Below are 20083 nucleotides of genomic sequence, written 5' to 3' on the forward strand. Positions count from 1 at the left end.
GATGGAGGTGATGAAGACATTGACAAAGACAATGAAGAAGATGATACTGTCGATGATGAGACATTCCTGTTTCCATCCATAAAGGACACATGTGATGGCCTAGAGACAGTCGATGCCATGGTAACAGCCTGAGGTGGTGTGGTGTGTTGCTGAGAAATGCTGGAAGTCAGACCTGAGCTGGCGAGGGGGATCCTATCTCCCGCAGAGGACGATGAGGAAGACATCTCTGAGCCCTGGCTGGAACTATGTGAAGGCCATTGGGTGGTGTGGGTCTCGTCCCCGGTGGTGGTTGGCGAGGTTCTACTTTCATCCAGGCTCACTGGATGTTTCACAGTTCCTGCCATGACAGTTAAGACAGAAGAAAAAGCAGGCTGCCCTGATAAAGCTCCCCCCTCTGACTCTGAGTCACCATCTGAATGGACGACTGAGAAAGGCATCTCCTCCGCCATTGGATGAGCATGAGCAGCCGTGACTGCAGGGTCGCTTGATAAAGACGAGGAGCCAGAGGCATCATAGGTGGATTTCTCTGTTAACAGAAAAGAAAGTGAAAAGACAGGTTAATATGGGTAAACATACCAACAATGGTCTACTTTTAAAGCTGAAGCTATTTTTTACTCCATTTCAAGTGAGTCCATTGAAATGTTTCTACGTTGGTCAAAACTCTTATAAGGCACTGTATAGTCTGGCTCAACAAATGTATGTTGCTGGGATAAAGCATGACACGTTGGATGTCCCCCTACCCGCATCCCTCTCGCTATCTCTGCTATCGGGGCTTAGCACAGCTAAGGGCGGTTGTGATTGGTTTGAAGAAATACAAACAAGCCAAGCGTTTTTTTTCCCCATTCCAGAATAGACAGGCGGTGTAGCCAGACCATACTCCAGCGCTGACACAGCGCTGTGGAGATAATGTAAGTCTGGCAGTGCGAGACTAGGCACTGTAAGGATTGGTCAAGTGGGGGAAGGAGAACTCACAGAGGCTGGAGTAATCTTCATCCAGTGTATTTTTTATGTAAAGTTTAAATAACACCAACAATTCAGGCTGATTGATGAGGTTGTGAAAACAAAACTATATACAAAAATAGAAAAGGGCTAGCAGTAATCTTCCAGCAGGACATTCTTCAACTCCAACAATAAACTTCCCTTGAGGAGCTTCTACCTCTTGCTTTTAAACAGGAAGCTCCTCCTACAGACAAACCAAAGTTTGTCCTCGTTAATTAAGGAAATAAAACAACATTTCTATGACAACAAAACTATTTCTAAATCACTATTGTAATTGGTCTAACCCAGAAATAACAATAACATATACATTGTTTAGGGTACTTAAAAATACTATTACATCAAACAATGAAATCCCTCCTTTGGATTCTATTTAAAATGGTACCGTTTGAGTTCTCTCTAAAGCCCATTGGAAGCTCTCACTTCCTGTTTGGCAGTGTGGACCCATAACCAGCAGGTACTATGGATAGAAGATCATGAAACAAACATTTTGTCAATCAAAGTAACATACTGTATAACCAATACATTAATTTGATGGTTATTTCATTAAGAATGTCAATGATGACAGTAGAAATGACTTATGTTAGCAGGTTAGTATGCTAGAACCACCAATGTGCTTACTATGCTAACATAACTCAGCCACAGAGGCTTGGGCTACACAACTAAGCATGCAACCAGGACTAAAGATATATTGTGCTGGCAGGATAAAATAAATAATAGAACTGTAGAAACTAGAATGTATCTGGCTAGTGTGCAACCTACTTTTTAGGGCACGGGTAAGCACTGTGACAAGCACCCTTTTACTAATGGCTTTGTTAATGTTAGTTAAGATTTTATCAATTCCAACTTTTTGGTTGCTAGGTTGTGACTATAGCCCGACCACTACTGGACATTGAGGCCAATATCAATATTGTGACAACATATCCGCTGTTAGTTTTTTTTTTTTTTTTTTGTATGTGTGTGAGCTGAACATTTTAAAATTGAAAAATCAACTAGTCAGTGCTCTCTGGACACTGTGTAATGTAATGGTTCAGATGCTCTGTAGATCTTTTCCAGAAGGTAAGGGGTCAAATGCCCATAGAAGGGTCGTCCTAATAGCTATTCGAAAACAAAAAGCAGATGTCATTCTAGAGAAGGATAAACACAAGCCAAAGGTTTTTTTTCTACAACCTGGCAACCCAAAAGCTGTACTTATCTATAAATCATTAGTGAATGATTTATTAAAGACATTATTTTACAACTTATACATTTATTATAATGGCTGCTTTATTGGAAAGTGGTACCAAATTCCTGCGGACTATAAGCAAAAAAACCTGTATAAAATGACAAAGTGATGCTCTGTCCTATTAACAGGCAGCATGAAAAATCGTACTGCCTAAGCAGTGTGTATATTTATTCAGCCTGCATGTCAGCGCAGAATTACCTTCTCTAAAAATGACGGACGAAGAAGAACCATGTATGATACCGGATTCAAACAGTACACGTTTTGCAGATGGCTGGAGTTGTAAGGATACATTCAGATGGGGGTAGATAAGCAGCCAAAGTTATGAACTTGACTTGCAAGTACAATATTTTAATTGACTGTTGAGTGGTAATCGATTCCACCAATGTGCCAAGGTGGAAACAAATCCCAAACTACAAACACCAGGTTTTCGAGGTGTAAACACATCTGTCTAAGTCACAGACAGTACTGTGCACCAAGGGCAGACATTTATGTATTCCCAGAGGAGAGAAAAAAAGACCATCTTCAAAGTGGAACAAATAGAATTATTCAAGAGATGGCAGCTGTGTGCTTAAATAACACACAATGGACTCTAACTGGATGCTACAGTGGTTTGTGCCTTTGCAGAAATTATGCCTCAATAAAAGGCAGAAGAGAGAAGAGATATGGAGGTTTACATTACAGTAACTAGCGTGAAGATGATGGAGGTGATTAATGCACCAAGATGGCAGACATGTAAAGCTTTGCAGTCCTGTCACATCTTCCACCCCCTCAGCATGTTTCTCTTGCTGAAGTGCATCCAGCTAGCACTCACATACAAGCGCAAAAGGATAAAATAAACTCACATATTAGTCATTTTTACTCATACTGTTGTCCAAGTTCACTTAAATGAAAATACCCAGAACATAAACTGTCATCTTCTGAGAATTGTCCAGCACATACTGTGGAAATTACCAAGGCCCTTGAGTCCATGCTTTCTGAATTACACACATGATGATTGGCCTAAGGCAGTGTGTACTCACAGAGTTAGCACTGTAAAGCTATCTGAAAACATCTGTTACTGTGTTTAGATATTTCCGAACCATAAAATGTAAACTCTAATAGGATCTAATATGTCAGTAAAATGCCAGATCAGTCACTCTGAATGTATTCTTAAATATCACCAATATCCCAGCGTTTTTGTTTTTGTTTTCACAGGAAAAATGAATTTCATTAATTGCAACCACTCATTTCTTAAATACAGCCCTTTCATGCTGTACTCGTGATCCCACTAAATTCCTTTTCTTCAATAAATCATTAATGTGCTCAAATGTGATTAGTGAAATTGCTATACTGCAATTTCTAATCCATTCTTATAAAACAATGATATAGACCAAAGAGTTGGAAGAGGGGAAATGTATTTTTGTACTCACAAAAGAGCTAGATAACAAAAGGATATGTGTCCTCATTCAAGGCCACTAAAAAGTCAAACCACCTGGTCATCAAACTGAAAGAGAACTGCCTGGCCCCCCTCCCTCCCCTGTCTCAGTGTGCCCAGTAGCAACATAAATTTGGGTGAGCGGGACGGAGGCCAGTCCGAGCGGAGGTGTGGGGTCCACCTGTGGTTTGCCACCTGCTCTGACAGAGCTGAACATATGGGAGGGTTTTAACAATGAACGAGAGAGGGGAAGTGTGCAGATACAAAAAGATAGCGATAGAGGCACACAGCGAGGAGAAAGGGTGGGCTGTGGAGAAAGAAGGTCCCGTCAACACCAGAGGATAAGTGCAGCAGCTGGGTAAAAGAGTGGTACAAGAAAGAGAAAATGATTGGATTTGCAGCGAAGTGTCTGCAGTCAAGTCTGCAGGTCCTTTAAAAAGTAATTTATCTTCATGATTCCTCATTCCATTGAGCTTCAGCCTCGAAAGAAAAGTAACAGATGATGTCATGGAAAAGTACAGGGTTGACTTTTAAGAAAATGAATAGTCGATAGTTGAAAATTACTTTATTAAAAAATAATCAACAACAATTTTGATTATCCATAAATTGCTAAGGGAAAAATGTCAAACATAGGCTGGTTCAGACTCTTTAATACAACATCATAATGTAGCACTGCTAGCTGTTTCTGCAATATGAGCCATCACTGGAAAATATTCGGCACTACGCTTGATAATTTATTTACTACTCTGTGTCACCTCCAACTGTGCAATATTTAATTTCTATTCATCCGCACCTTACTCATCTGTATATCTTTGCTTATATACTGTCTGTTTATAGAAGGGTGTTTATCGTGTAAATATATTTGATTTATTACTATTATTATTATAACTAATTCCATTTTTTCTACTTCTTATACTTAATGTATATTTTTTGCCTATGTCTACTTAATGTGTATTTGTGTTATTCTGATGTGTGTACATTTTTTCTTTGAGCTGCTGTAGCATAGGAATTTCCCCAGTATGGGATTAATAAAGTCTATCTTATCTTATCTTATCTTCTTCTTTTCAAATGTCAGAATACGCTTTCTTAAAGTATATGTATTGTAAATTAAAACCTTTGGGGTTTGGCCTGTTGGACAAAATGAGCAATTTTAATATGTCACTATGGGTTATGGGAAATACATTTTTTTTTAAAAAGATTAATGGATCATGAAAATAATTATTAGTTACTGCTGTTTTTGGGGGGCTTTTCCCTTTATTATAGAATGACAGTGGATAGACAGGAAAGGGGGAAAGAGATGGGGGATGACACGCAGCAAAGGGCAGCAGGTTGGATTTCAACCCGCACCACTGCAGGACTCAGCCAACATGGGGTGAATACTCTTACTGAGTGAGCTAGAGGCCAGCCTGTGGAATATGATTTTTTTTTCTCCAACTTTAAAGCCTCTATAAAAAATAAAAGGGGAAAAAATTATTGTTTATGAGGTTAAATAATGCAATTATTAGAAAGTATAAGAAATGAATACTCCAAGCGTCTATGATCAATACAATGTTTGGTTTTGGAATAGCCTACTTCTTTAGTCAAGAGACAGCTACATGATCCTGACTTGTCTCTAAAACCCTCTGCAGCCAGCACAATCTTTGTGCTACCAGGACACAGACATGACACTGCTGGGCTCCCGCTGCTCCACTCTTAGTATACACTGCTTCTCCTTTTGCTTTGAGCTGTTTTTGTTCTCTTGTGTGAGGAAAATGGTAAACAACAGAGCATAATTCAATAGTGAGGTGGATGGAACCCTGGGAGCAGAGAAACAAATTTGAGAAGCTGTGTCAACTGCTTCTGAGGAAGTGCCTCAGAAAGCCCTCTTATGTTTTGGCTGTTTATCAGTCCCTCCAGAAAAACGTGATTATGCGATCGCATAATTCAATGCATAATCAGCCAATGTCCGCATATTTATGCTGGAGCCACATTTTTTCAAATATGCTGCACTTTTGTTGCATAAATTGCCGATTTCCGCGCAATATATATATATATTTTTGTTGCAAAAAAAGTCACATATATCTTAGCAGAAAGTTGAAAAATGTTGCGTTTACTTCACACAAGAGCAGCCATTTTCCCCTGTTGCCACGGGAACGCTATGAAGTGACGTAATTACGCAATGTGAACATCATCGAAAAGCAGGGTGTTGGGGGAATCACTTTTTTTGTCTTTTTCATCAAACCGTTTTTGCAAGTTCCCACAATTTTTGCAAGTTCCTGCAATTTCCTCGCATAAAATAGCATAAATATCCCGCATATTCCATCGCATTTTTTAAGAAAACCGCATAATCAAGGCTTTTTGCCCGTGAGAATCACAAATCAAAAATCACATCATTTTTCTGGAAGGACTGGTTTATGGAAGGCGGCAGCATTTATGACTGCTTTGAGCTGTTGCATGTGCCAAATTAGAATTACTGTAAGAGCTTCGGTAGTAAGGTGGAGGGAAGTCTGGAAGGAGAGAATTTTGACACTATCTGAACATATGCATTGCACATACTGTACATGTGTTTTTTGTCCGTGCATGGAGGCATCACGTCTGTGCAGGGCTGGAGAAGGATGCTGGCAGTGATGCCAAGCACTGCTGAGGTGACAGTATGGATGGGAGGGAGGATGTCACACACACCCAGCACCATGCTTTTTATTTTTTCAGAGGGTGCAAACAGCACAGCAGGATGAGACATGCATCAGCTGTCTGGAACACAGCCCAGCGGACACTTAACCCTGCAACCACGCAGAGAAGTGTACATGGAATTAAAAGAGATGTTCATTCATTCATTCTCATTTAATACTCTTGACGAGGATAGAGTATGTTTTTGGTCAGACTGATCTCAATAAGTGGCGTATGTATGACACGCCAATTCGTATGCCATTTTGGCGTGTTATCAAGACGCATAATCGCTTTTTAGCGTGTTTATCAACGACTTACATTACCTTGCGATTGCGTGTCAATTTACACCATAGCAAGTACTATGAAAGGCCAAAAATCCGCAAAGGGAGGTTGGTCGGGGTGGTGGATGGGTCAAACAGCACAGGACTTTCACATATATATATATATAAGCAAAGCAACACGTTGCACAATTCCACATACATGGGTTTCGATGCTACAGCCTACTTGGTCTGGTATGACCAGTAGCTTATAGTGGCTAATGTTAGCTAATATTAGCAAACTTTAGATGGATATTGTTGTGTTATCGACATTACTGAGACTATGACTTTGCTATACTTATACACTACATTACAGCATTTACTATTATCTTGTAATTGTCACTTGTTTGCACAGAGGACGCTGTTCAGCAAATGTCAAATACACTCGCTTTTAGGTATTTCTTAACATTGCAATATAGGGCATTCATTGTCAATGATTGAACTTACATGAATGGGACATTTCAGGTACATGTACCAAATTGAGATGGGTGTCTTTCACTATGTATTAGCAAATTTCTTAACACATTTTATCACCTAAAAAATCACGATAACAACACATTTTGCAGACTGTGCAGCCTTGGTAGAGGAATGCACTGAGTGCTTTCCAGTTAATAAATCTGGGTGTTGTGCACTATCATCCAAAGTGCACATCTAACAACTACCACATAAAAGCTTGTATTTGTTTTAAACATCTCAATCAATCATTTAAAAAAAACAGCAACCCTCAGACACCAGTACTCGCTCCCTTTTCATTGATAAAATGATAGGAAACAATTACTTAAAGGAATAAAAAGATCTGGACAATCCACTGACTCAGGGGAAGCAAAGCTCTCCTCCTCTCTCTCTCTCTCTCTCTCTCTCTCTCTCTCTGTCTCTTTCCAGATGAAAGTCAGCCTATCCACTGACGCTAAGGCTCTTCGTCTTTTCAAGTCCGACATGTTGACACACTGACTTCTGTCCTGACACAGCTCCGGACGATGTAGTCATGGCTTATGTTGTTGCACTCAGTCCACTCCTATTACTGCTCAACAAGGCTGCTCTCCACTGTCCTTGACATTGTGTTTGAGCTAGCCTCATTTAAGATTGGGTGATATGATGATGTGTGCTGTGAGGTGATAGTGATTTGTAAAAGAAAAGTACTTTAACAAGCAACAAGCAAGTCATATTCACGTGAAGTACTACCAGTCTGGTAACTAAACTATCACTGTTACTGTACATTGCAGTTTCTAAATAACTCAACACTAGACATTACATTAATTATCTTGTGTATAGACACATTAGGATAATGTTCCCATCGAGCGTCTCTGTGTTTTCCACTGCAGGCCATGGCTCAGTTAAACATACCAGAGACTATTATTCAGGGCTTTTAGCAAGCTTTTTGGAAGGTGACAGGGGACACATTCCCTCCGCTCTCACATGAGGGATCGTATATCTGTTGGCTCAAACCCTTTTGGCCGAAAAGCAGCCAAATTTAATTGATTTTTGGGCCTCATTATGTAAATTCAGAAATGAAGGTGCAGCAACAATTCAGTGAATAAATTATATGGACATAGTTCTGCTGAACAAAACAAACTATTCAAGAATAAACATATTTTGATATGATGTGAAAACACTTTTAAAATCTTGCTGTATTATGTGAATGATGGGTACAAAAGGGTTCCTAAACCAAAAAGTGCTGCTGACCAATAGCTCTTGGCCTGTCTACATAAGAAAACAACTTATAAACATTTATGGGTATTGTATTTTTAAGGATGTCACATAAACACTAAAAGGATTCAGAAGATTTCCGTTTGTATCTTTTGTCTGACAGCAAGGCTCTTAAATTAAACCATTACATCAACAACTAGCAGTAAGGAGTCTATGAATATAAATTATGTAAAACATGAATGACCTTCAGGACCAGTCAAATGCATTGATTTTGTTCATCTGAGAGGAACAAGGGGGCACTCATCCTCTACACTTGATAGTAACAAGTCAGACCAATGAAAGCCCTCAAGATTCTGACAAATTATGCTGAAAGTTAAACTCTTTAGGCAGTTTCAAATAACAATTCTAGAAATGAAGAGACTAACTAAATTCAGCATGTATTTGCAGCTTTGATGAAAGATCTTCTGAAGAAGCTCAGACTTTTTAGGAGTGTAATGTCTGGGTGGCTTATTCAATATTCATTTTAGATAGACGGCACCATAGCATCATCAGCAGAGCAGTGAAATAAAATATGGTGCTGTTTTACTGTGCAGATGGCTGAGAAGTTCAATACACTTAACCCTTTGCATTGCAATGCACTGGTGGTGCTGAAGAGTGCAATGGTCTAAAAGGATCTTATAACTTTATAGAAAACATTCAACACTGCACAAGATTCAAAAGCCTGACTGAGCTTTCTAAGGAATGTTGGTGAGCATGTCTAATATATAAAGTTTACTGACCAGTTTATAATTATTAAGATAAGATACACTTTATTGTTCCCAAGAGGAATTCCTGCTTGGGCAATAGTGGTACAATCAGCTGCAATCAACTTAAAATTATATGTGGCCAACAAGACAGTACAGGATTTAGAGGTGATTCCAACTTTCACATAAACCTGCATTATCAATTTCATTCGCAATAATCAACAATAACTAAATGCAAGCCTAGCCTTACTATGACTATCCCCAAACATCGTCTCTGAATGCAAAATAACTAAAGAGCATAAAATAAATAAACTGGTAGTTAAATGCTTGAGCTCTTTCAGTAATCACAAATACACACTTCACTGTGGATTGTTTGCGTATTGTGCGTAAAGTGTATTTAAAATGGAAAAGCAAGTGTCTAATAGACTTTTATATATAGCAGATATTTTGACTTGTCATACCAAGAAAAGCACAGATGGAAGTAATAACATTAACAATAGCTCCATTAAGTGTCCCAGCAGCCAGCATTAACAATAGCAGACTCTCCTAATTGGAAGACGCTTGTTATTTATGTTATTAAGTACACCTGTGTTTTTCTGCAAAAAAAAAGAAATCTATATCTATAATATATATCAAGATAGAGCTACTCTTGGAGTTATTTATTGGATTAAGTTGGTTAAGTTGGTTAAGTTGAGGGAAACTCATCATTAGGGTTGGCCATCATTTGGATTTTAACGATTCTGATTCCAATTCTTCCTTTCGATTACGGTTCTTATCGATTCTCGATTCCGATTCTTTGAGTGGTGGAGTTGAAACGTGTCACATGCTTACTTCATAAAGAAGAGGAAAGTTTTATTTTGATTCAAAGGTGGGTTGCAGTTTGACGGGGCCTTTTCAATGTAAAATAAAGCCACACTAGAGCACCGCTTACTGTGCTCCATGGCTGCAACACAACAAGCGCCTGGCCGCTACGGAAACCAAAACTTGCGCATGTTAAATTTGGAACCCATGATCAGATTTGAAACCAAATCCTCCAAACAATTCCAAACGATTCCAATGGAATCATCATTTTTGAAACAATTCCAAGTAAGAATCAGTTCTTGATGCCCAACCCTACTCATCATAAAATAACACTTTGAAATCACGGATCATTACAGATTAATAGTACATAGAAATGTAAGACTATTTCAGGGTGAAATATTCCTTTGATGCATGGAGCAATCAGACGAGACCTTATATGGGGTAGACAGGGTGACTGGAAGTCAGAGAGCACAGTTAGGGCTCTGCAGGCAATCCCATTCCCATTAAAACCACCAAAAAGTAAGTCATCTTTCACTTCAGCACCGTGCCCAGAGGCAACACTAGCCTGTGAACTGTCAAGATTGAAAGCAGTAAGAGCATGTGCCACTGGTAGAGATAAAAGCAAAGGTAAATTCTGTCTTGCCATGGAAGCATCACACAAATGAAATATGACAATTACATTTTTGTTTCTTAACAAAAATGCTTTATTTAAGTCATACAAATACAGTACAAGTGAAAAACAGAAGTGTTCTAATGTTGTTAGACAAGCCGTACTTCAGCATTAGGTTTGTGCATGTCACATTTACACTGTGTGTTATCAAAGCTCCAAACCAGATTGGAAATCTGGAAATAAATCTTTAAAAATACCATACATCACTGCCTCTTCAAATAGACCCTCTTGTCCTGGTATAACCTTATACACAAACAGACGTAGAGAGAAGGGACTCTATCAAACTGAAGCTCAAGGCCGTCTCTTGGGGCCGTGCATATCAGAACAGGCAGGGGGCGGGTGGCGGAGTTTAGCTGCATGCTGGGGCTCTGATGTGCTCAGGGATTACAAAAGCCATTTGACATGGATGTGGGTGTGAAATGACAGGTAGGGGTCAATAGAGGGCATCAGAAACTGCCGCAGCAGCTGACGGGACTGCGCACTTGGTTAACATGAAGGTCTCATCCTGAGGTATGTATTTGCTCTGCTTAATTTTGAACGTATAAATAGATCAAAGGAAGAGGGCATTTTTTATCACATAAAGGTTGAATGACAGACAGAAGCAAAGGTTCCCGTTTGAGTTTTCAACCTCTTGTGGCACCATGGAGGTGTTTTTCTTTGAGTGGGTCCATGTTTTGTGTGTGCTTTCGTGCATGCGAGGACAAGGACGCACGTGCACTCACTCACTCACACGCATGTGATGTGATGCAGAGTCCTGCTAATGGTTTCACACTATTCTACTGATATACAGGCAGAGGTATTACTCCAACAACATATGCTGCAATGCACCAGCAAAGGCAAGGAAGAAGAAGACTGCATGGATGTAACCATTACAGGATTTAAAATACTTAAGATTATAAGACTATAAGAAAGGTACTGCATTCAACACATTTCTTAGATGTCAAGGATACACACTATGTATTTTGCGCTATGACTTTGCCACTTATTCATTCATTCACACACACATTCATACACTGATGGTGGTTGAGCTGCCATGAAAGGCACTGCTGTTGTTTTGATACTGATCAAGCCCAACAGTAAGTTCATAAGCTGCAGCTGTTTCAGTATTGGGTCAAGATGTATGATTATATGCTCAACCTAAATTAGAAAAGTATAGGAATAGAAAGTCAAGGGCCTATTTTTCACAAATTGGAGCCAGATCAGTAGCCAGCTGAGAGAGATTCACTTTCATTATGTACAAGCATAGCTTATCATGTTTAGATCTACTCTGGGTCTTTAGGTAGACTTTGTAATAGTCAGCGTGGGAAATAATTGGAGAAATGGTAAAAAAAAAGGATAACCTACAGGCCGGGATGGGATTAGCAATAAGAATAGCAGGGTTAAAAAGTTAAAATTAAGCAATCCTATTACTGTAAGACATCTCCAGATTTGAGTTCATGCAAGTCTCACATAATCCAGTAGGTAAGACAAATTAATCATCACTAAAGTAGAATAAAAGTAGTTTGTCCCTGCAGAGTGACCTTGCTGAAGGGTTGAGGCCAACAGCCTGCTATTCAAAAGACAATACCGTGCATCACAGGGAGGGTAGCTGAAGTAACGGCTTGGTCACCTGTGACAGTCTGAGCTAAAAAAATAAAATAAAATAAGACTCCACAAGAGTACTCTGGTATCACTGATGGGGAAATCACATGGCTTTGCCTTTGACTTTCTAATTGGGCCCTCAGAGAGACTTCAGAGGACATCAAAGCTCATCTAAGTGACAGAATGTCAGTGGGACTGCTGTGTCTTACATGTCCTGTGCTAACCGCCTGCACAAATGGGAGGTCTTAGTATTCCCAAAGCAATATACTTAAAGGTACAACATGTAGCATTTTTTCAATTTTCTATATTATTGTCAAAATAATTGCAGTATTTTGTATTTAATCACCTTCAACTATTATTTATGAATATATAATCCACATCTGTTGCAACCTGTTGCCCGTCCTTGGCATTCCTCTTTTGTAGCTACTAAGAATACATTAAAGTAATGAATAAACCTCAACAGCTTCTGAGCTTTTACTCTGTGTGCTGCAAGCGTAATAGTTTTGTTCAGGAGATTTCTTGCAAAAATTGTAAAAATGTGTAAGAACATCTTTAAAATGGCAGACAGCCAAAAACTTCCGTATTGATCTCATTTGTTTATGGTAATTATACTAATTAACCAAAATGATTTCCTTCTTAAGTAATTCATGTTTAATTTCTTGCACATCTAGTTTTTGACATCAATGTAATTTAGGCAAAACGTCTCTGCATTTAATTGGTAAATAAAGTGACTCTGTGATTCTGTCAGCGCGATACATAATTCATGCCTTCCATGTCAAACCAAATTGCCTCTTGAGTGTATTAACATAAACATGATGCAAAAGAAGGCTCTTAAGTGAGCTAACAAAGACATATTGCAGCGGTTGTCCACCTATTTGCTGCACTAACCATTAAAATGAAAACCTTCCTTCACTTGACTGTGATTGTACATGCACATACATGAGTAGTGAGCAGCTCAACCAAAGACAAACCAAATGGAAACGTATGACACTGAGGAGATTCAACGACTCTGACCGCATATACTATATTGGCTACAGTGCAGCAGAGGTTAGCAGAGGAGGATGCAGGGAAGAGGACAATGAGGGATAACAAGGTGGGATAAGCCTGTTAAGCTTCAAGGATCCCCCCCTGAAATCCACCCCAGAGTCAAGCACAATAATGTCAAAATGTTTGTAATACAATCACAATGCTCTATATCTGGGGTCACTACAAGCAGCAGGCCACAAAATAAATTGCTCATGTTTTACTTGGAGACAGTGTTTGGAATTTTTGAAAATATGTTTTGGAAGGACTCATCTAAAATAGAGATGGTCCGATACCGATACCATCTCTGATACTGCCTAAAACGCTGGTATCGGTATCGGAAAGTACTGGAGTTTATGCACCGATCTGATACCACGTAATAAAGCCCTAAAGAAAAATTACATTAAAGTAGTTTATTTATGTTCTTTTTCCGTTATAACTGACTGTCAAACTGGATAATAAAAGAAAGTTCTACGGCATTCATTGTTTGTGTTTGTTCATGTTTTACAAAGAGTTTAACCTCAGCCAGACAGACAACAAAGATAGAAATCGTATCACATCCATACAGGGAAAGAAGTATACAGTTGTTAAAACATAATAAAATATATGACACACTGGTATCGGATCAGTACTCGGTATCGGCCGATACTTAAGTTAAGGAATCAGAATTGGTATCGGGAAGCAAAAAATGGTATCGGGCCATCTCTAATCTAAAATACATTTTTGTATTTTTTACTGTATCATAAATAAGTGATGTGATAAGTTTTCAAATGTTTTTATGGACAACACAATTACTCTATAGCTAGATTGAAATGCAAGATTATATTATTGGCCTTTTAGACAGCTAATGCTATAGCATAACAATACGTCCATTAATATGGCTTAAGACAGAATATTAGAAACTACTTGGATAATAAATGATTCATTTAACAAATTTCTTTAGCAAATATGCTAAAAATTCAGTGGTTTTACAGTATACCCTCAAATGTGAATATTTGCTGCCTTTCTTACTGTTGTAAACTGAATATCTTTGGGTATGTATTACTGGTTGGATAACACAAACTTTTTAATTATGTCTACTTGGGCTCTGGGGGGTATTGTGATGGGCATTTCTCACAGCTGTATGATATTTTATAAGCCGACAAATAAATGAATGGAGAAAACAATTAGCAGATCATGAAAATACATTGTAAGTTAAATGTAGAACACCAACACTTCAGAAAATCTTAGAGATACAGCATGCAGGTGATATTACCACAGCAGTTTACCACAGCTGAATACCAGGTCGAACAACACGTTTGAGCTCCAACACTGTTCATGCTTCACATCACTTCAATCATACATCCGACCTTGACACTCAACACAATCTCACAATCAAAGCAAACACAGAGATCACCACGGACCCAAGCCGGCGGCATGATGGATGAGCTCTCGAACAGAGGCCTCGGCCACATCCTCAATTCACCACAACACCACCGGGCCGACGGCTATGTCACACTGCAGCTACAGCTGTGATGTTTTCCACATAAGCTCCTTCTATCACGTCTTTAATGAATCTGTGTGCTCATTTTCCAGGTATTTACAGAAGGGCAGTGATATTTGAGCATCCTCCTGATGCCTGGTCTGAAGTATGCGTAAGGTGTGCACATTCTCAATGCACATTATTTCTTTATGTTTATGTGCCCCCGCAACCCAGCCCTGGATAAGGGGATGAAAATGGATGGATGGATGGATGAATGGATGGATAGGCCTGTAATAATTATTATATAATTGTCTAATCGCAATTGTTTTGACATAATTGCGATTTCTTTGTTTAACCGCAATTAATTGCTAACATTAGCTAAGGTTTGGAAAACCATATAGTACTGTGCTAGTATTACAGTACTAGTATATAGTCAGTTTTATGTTCATTTAAGAAAAAAATGTGACATGATAATAAAGAGGCGTGGTTTACTTCATAGGCTGTGTACCTGTGTTACTACATTATCTGGGTCACATGACAGATACAACCAAAAGACACATCCTGAGATTCATTTAAAACTTTATTTTGTTTGGAAAAGTAATAAATAAATAAATAATTTTAAATTTGACTTAAAGAGACAATTAAATTGTTAATCACAATTATTTCTGAGACAATTAATTGTACAGAAACATTTGGAATTGTTACAGGACTATGGATGGATGGATGGATTGCATTACAAAGTAATTGCAATTCCAGACTAAAAAATTTAAAATTCTCTTTCATTTCTTTGTTCCTCCATTTTGAAAAGCATGCAATTAAATGATGTAGAAGCAATTATGTAACTCTTTCAGCTGGGTAAAAAACACACATCTAATTAAGCAAATTAATTATAACAGTTGAAAAAACAAAGAGCGCTTAGAGGGCATATTCAAAGTTAACAGATATGTAGAATTTAAAACCATAAAACCTGGCTTTGCAAAGGCTGGCTTATATAAGTGAATTAAGAATTTAGATAAGAGAGAGGAGGTTTTGTTAGAAAGTAGCGCCAGAGGTGAGACCTGGCAGTGGATAGAGAACCCAATGCTCTGTGGAAGGTGAAAACAGATTTAGCTTCTGCTAATGTTTCTAACATCCAGACAGAATACTTTTCTGTAATGGAAATTGCAAAAACAATGGATAATACATTCAAAAGTGTTTTGGCAGAAGGTGCAAAAAAAAGTCAGTCTTGAATTGTGATATTGCTTTTTTACAAATAGAGCTGGTTCACTTTGTGATCCATGTAAATTCTAACAGTGCCTTTTGACAGCGCATTAAGATTTTAGACTATATTTTGTTGTGTTAAAGATTGTGCTATAAAAAGATATGTCTTCATTAAATATGTAATGTTAAATTTGTTATTAAAACAAGAATACATGGAGAACATCTTTGAATTGATCTGTCCTAAAACTATATTTTAAGTGGGGTCCCTATGATGGCCATCAAGAGATGTAACATATGTTTGCACTTTCAGCATTTTGACATGCATTTAGGGGTTTGGGTGTTTGCATTTTAATGGACAGGGAAAATTTGTTTTTAATTAGTTCCCAAACACAAGGTTCTGCCACCAAAAAAGAGCTGCATGGTCTCAAAGGCTTTTAAAATGAATGAATACATATCTGGATTTAGGCTAGTACTGTAGGTATCAGAAGAATCCCTAAAAAAAACGTCTTAATGTCAAAAGCTCCACTTCTTTTGAAGTCTGGGGTTGAAAAAGATTGTCAAGATTGCCTTCAGTCCTCGTTTTGTATTTCATATGGGCTGAAAACATTTGTTGCAAGTGGAAAAGGTAAATCTTCTAAGAGATAACTTAGCTAAGACACGTCCTTGGGTTGTGTGACGTTAAGCAGAACTTCACGTCATCACTTGGACTGACTCGAAGTTCCCAAGTATAATGGATTCAATATATTATTCAATGGTTTTTTTTCCTCACTTTGTCAGAAAATGCAGCTTTCAGAGACTATTACTAAAAGTACTTAATGCAGAGAACAGAGGACAGATTTTCTAAATACTAAAAATGTGTCTACTTCAAGTTTCTTAACTGATTTTCCTGGACACCATTCAAGATTTGGCCAGATAACTAATGCAAATAGTTGGAAGTGTCAGAGTTCAGATGAGGCCATCTGCTATAAGAATGTCCTCAGATTTTCTTTGGCAGAAAATTCATAATTAGATATTACATTTACCAATCCTCGTTTAGATTTTTGACAAAGATTATATATCCACTCACAGTAGCACACCGTAGTGCTGCAGATTTATTCCAGACAAGTTTAATGGAGAGCACGCAGATACTATTAAGAGGATGCCTCCCCGGTAGCCATCTTTTCAGAAATGGTTTATCCAGCAAAGGCAAGGTAGCCTCCTTTGAGCAGGTTTCTTTCAGAATGAGAACTAGGACAGATCAGTACAGGAATGGGGACATTTTTCTGATGTGCATCTATGGTGTCATATGAATTAAAGTGTACATATAAAAAGGTAAGATGTTTTTCCAGTGATTCTTTGAGGAAATTGACATATGAAATGAAAATAATTGGATCTTTTTCATGTGCTCTTACTCTATTTTTTGTGTGCCTTTTTTCATGTCCACTTGAGAGGAGAAGAAAGACAAACAAGACAAAGCGCCTTGATGTTTTGGTTTTTGATACACAGTTTTAAATATTGAAACTCTTCTTACCCGAGAGTGATAGATACAAGTTTTCTTCCATCAGTTTGAATCTACCTCTTACTCCCAAAAGTGTCTGCCTGTTCATATCAACCCTAAGCTGCATACTTTTCCCTTTTTCCTTACAGACTTACTTCTTGAATTACATATTCTGTCATTCTTCTAATTTGAACTCCCTATCCCTGCTTTCTACAACGTTTAGCACGCACGACTTAATGTGTCCCATCCATGACTCGTAATGACGTCCACTGTCAAGGAGAGGCCTGTCTCCTAGGTGATATCATTATCATTATCATTACTGAGATGTATGTATGACATGAGGTAGAAGTACCATGATCTAATCCTACGGACACACTTTTGACCTTCACAGGCCACAAAGTGACATTGAGACAGAAACACACAGTCAAGCTCTAAACTACATTTCACTGATATTGTACGGTACAATTGTTAACTTGGGTTGCTTGTTTGCTTGGTAGATGAAAACCTGAGACATTGATTGTTGTAATTAAATTATTGAGCTCTAGGTCTTTGTGCAATATATCAGGTCTTACTGTATTTGCAGCTTCAAATACTGTATATTAAACCAATACACTTGATATTAAGAGACAAATTGAACATCCACTATAGTCGCTCCACAATTTAAAAATGTTTAATATTAAAATTTACAAAAGCAATGCTCCCTGTCTGCAGCAACTTACAATGTGCTCACACACACACACGAATAAGTCTATGAGGACAAACCTTGTATACAGTCTATGGGACAGAGTAATCCTAATCATGAACGAATGTAATGTTTTTATTCATTACATTCATGAGCTGGTTGCGCCATGATTTTGTTCTGCTGTGCACTTGCCCTGAGAAGTAGTACGAATGATGACTAATATGAATAAAGTGAATCTTGAATAAGGTATCCAAACTCTGACACTTGCATAGACATGGGTATGAGCTGGAGCATGTATAAAGGTCTTGTTTGTGTGTATGCAACGGGTTAGCTCTCCAGCAGGAGTAGAGCCACACACTCGGATTATCCCACTAATGAAATAGCCTGTGGGGAACATCCTGTCTCATTTGAAGACATAAGAGGGGACTTCAGCACATTAAAATAAGGGCATAAATCAAACAAATGCTTCATGGTATAGATTTATGAATATGCAAATGAGTGTGTGTGTGTGTGTGTGTGTGTGTGTGTGTGTGTGTGTGGCTGCATGAACATTTTCCTCTTCATCAAAAAGAATAGTCTGTCATTGAAAAGGTATGACACATTTTAAGGTTTTATCTTTGCATTCAAATTGCAGCACTGTATGTCTCACATTACATACCCTAGTTTAGTTTGTGAATGTCACTCAATAAGTAAGTATAAGCACTAAAACTGGAACATCTTTAAAATCCTAAGACAGCTTGATTACTGATTAATAGGATAGGCTTTTAAAACTTCATAATTTCCTTTAATGCTCTCCGAGTTCAGCTCCCCTATACGCTTGATGCTTCACTGACGCTCCACTCTAAACCTGCCTCACTTAAACTAGAAATCACCAAGCGAGCCCCCAAATCTGTGATGTCACTGGGATGTAAAATCAAAGGCTTCTCTGTAGACTGTGAGTGGGACACTGATGTTTCAGAGACATAATATACTACAAACAACCGCTCTCTGCCTGGGGCAGGGGACAATACATGGGGTCACTTCATGCGCTGAATTAGTTGTGAGCAATGTCTAAGACCGATGCAGGGATGTTGTCGTTTGTTATAAATAAATTCTTTCCAAAACTAATATTACAAAATTGAATACTTGTCTGACATTGATATATGGGTATCACTATATGGCATGGGATACCGCATATTTATACGGCAATGATAAAACAGATGATCGGTGCAAAGAAACTGTTACACTGTTATGCATTAAATCTGAGAAAATATTCTTTACATGTTACACAAAACTTAACATATCATCATGGTGCATGGTTCTATTGTAAGTCGATAGAAAATGAATTATGCCAGCCTAGTCCCAATTTCTATACGATCCAATTAGAGCACACAAAAGAAGGGCATACTCACATTTACATGACAATATGAAAATACTGTGAAAGTTGTGGTCATGAGAATTCTCACACCAAAAAAGGGGTCACAGAGTAACAATACACCATTCATTGGTAATTTTCTATATTAACATTGACTCAGATGTCTACATGCAATGTGGTTCCTTGTACAGTGTTTCCTTTAGGATTTATTTTTTTACCCCCGCCAAATGTTTTACGTATGAAACGGAACTGACATTTCGCTGCAACACAAACAAATATATTTAATCACCTCTATTCACAAACAATGAGGCATATTTTCAGTTATGATTGAACTGCAGTGTTTCCTCTATGTTGATTTGACCGTGGCGGCCCCCCACGGCAACATTTCTGCCCCCCACGGTATCAGAAATAGGGCTGCATTGTTAAGAGTGCATGTCGGAGAACGTTTGTATTTTAGGTGCATTATTTACATGCTGAAGTAGTTACACTGCATTAAGATAAAGTAATTAATAGTGGGGGGTTCGGACCCGCCCCCACTGCTAAAAAAAATCCTAAAGGAAACACTGAACTGTATCTTTTGAGGAACTATAGGGCACTTAACATCTAAAACAGGTCTACACTTAGAACGGACCCACCGCGGTGACGTTTTTGGTGGAACTGTTCATTTAATAGTCGACTTGGAAGAAAGTGAACGTTTTGACAATAAACTACATCAACACAACAGTATGTGGAGTTAAACTGGACGGGCCAAATAATCTCTGAATAGTTCTACTTGTTAAATTGCAATGTGAGCAGCAGCCAACGGGGGGGGGGTGATTATGTTGGCAGGATAATTTAAAAGGCAA

At 38.3% G+C, this 20083-nt stretch overlaps 1 protein-coding gene across 1 annotated transcript in view; it reads right to left on the reverse strand.

Annotated features, from left to right (window-relative positions):
• Positions 1–20083, reverse strand: part of kiaa1549lb (KIAA1549-like b) — a 64898-nt gene that overhangs the window by 37836 nt on the left and 6979 nt on the right. Inside the window, exon 2 of the mRNA XM_028578912.1 lies at positions 173–526. Coding sequence (XP_028434713.1) covers positions 173–526 — 354 coding nt within the window. The remainder of the gene's footprint in view (positions 1–172; positions 527–20083) is intronic.

The sequence above is a fragment of the Perca flavescens genome, chromosome 1 (genome assembly GCF_004354835.1).
Source record: "Perca flavescens isolate YP-PL-M2 chromosome 1, PFLA_1.0, whole genome shotgun sequence".
In the NCBI taxonomy this organism is placed as follows: Eukaryota; Metazoa; Chordata; class Actinopteri; order Perciformes; family Percidae; genus Perca; species Perca flavescens.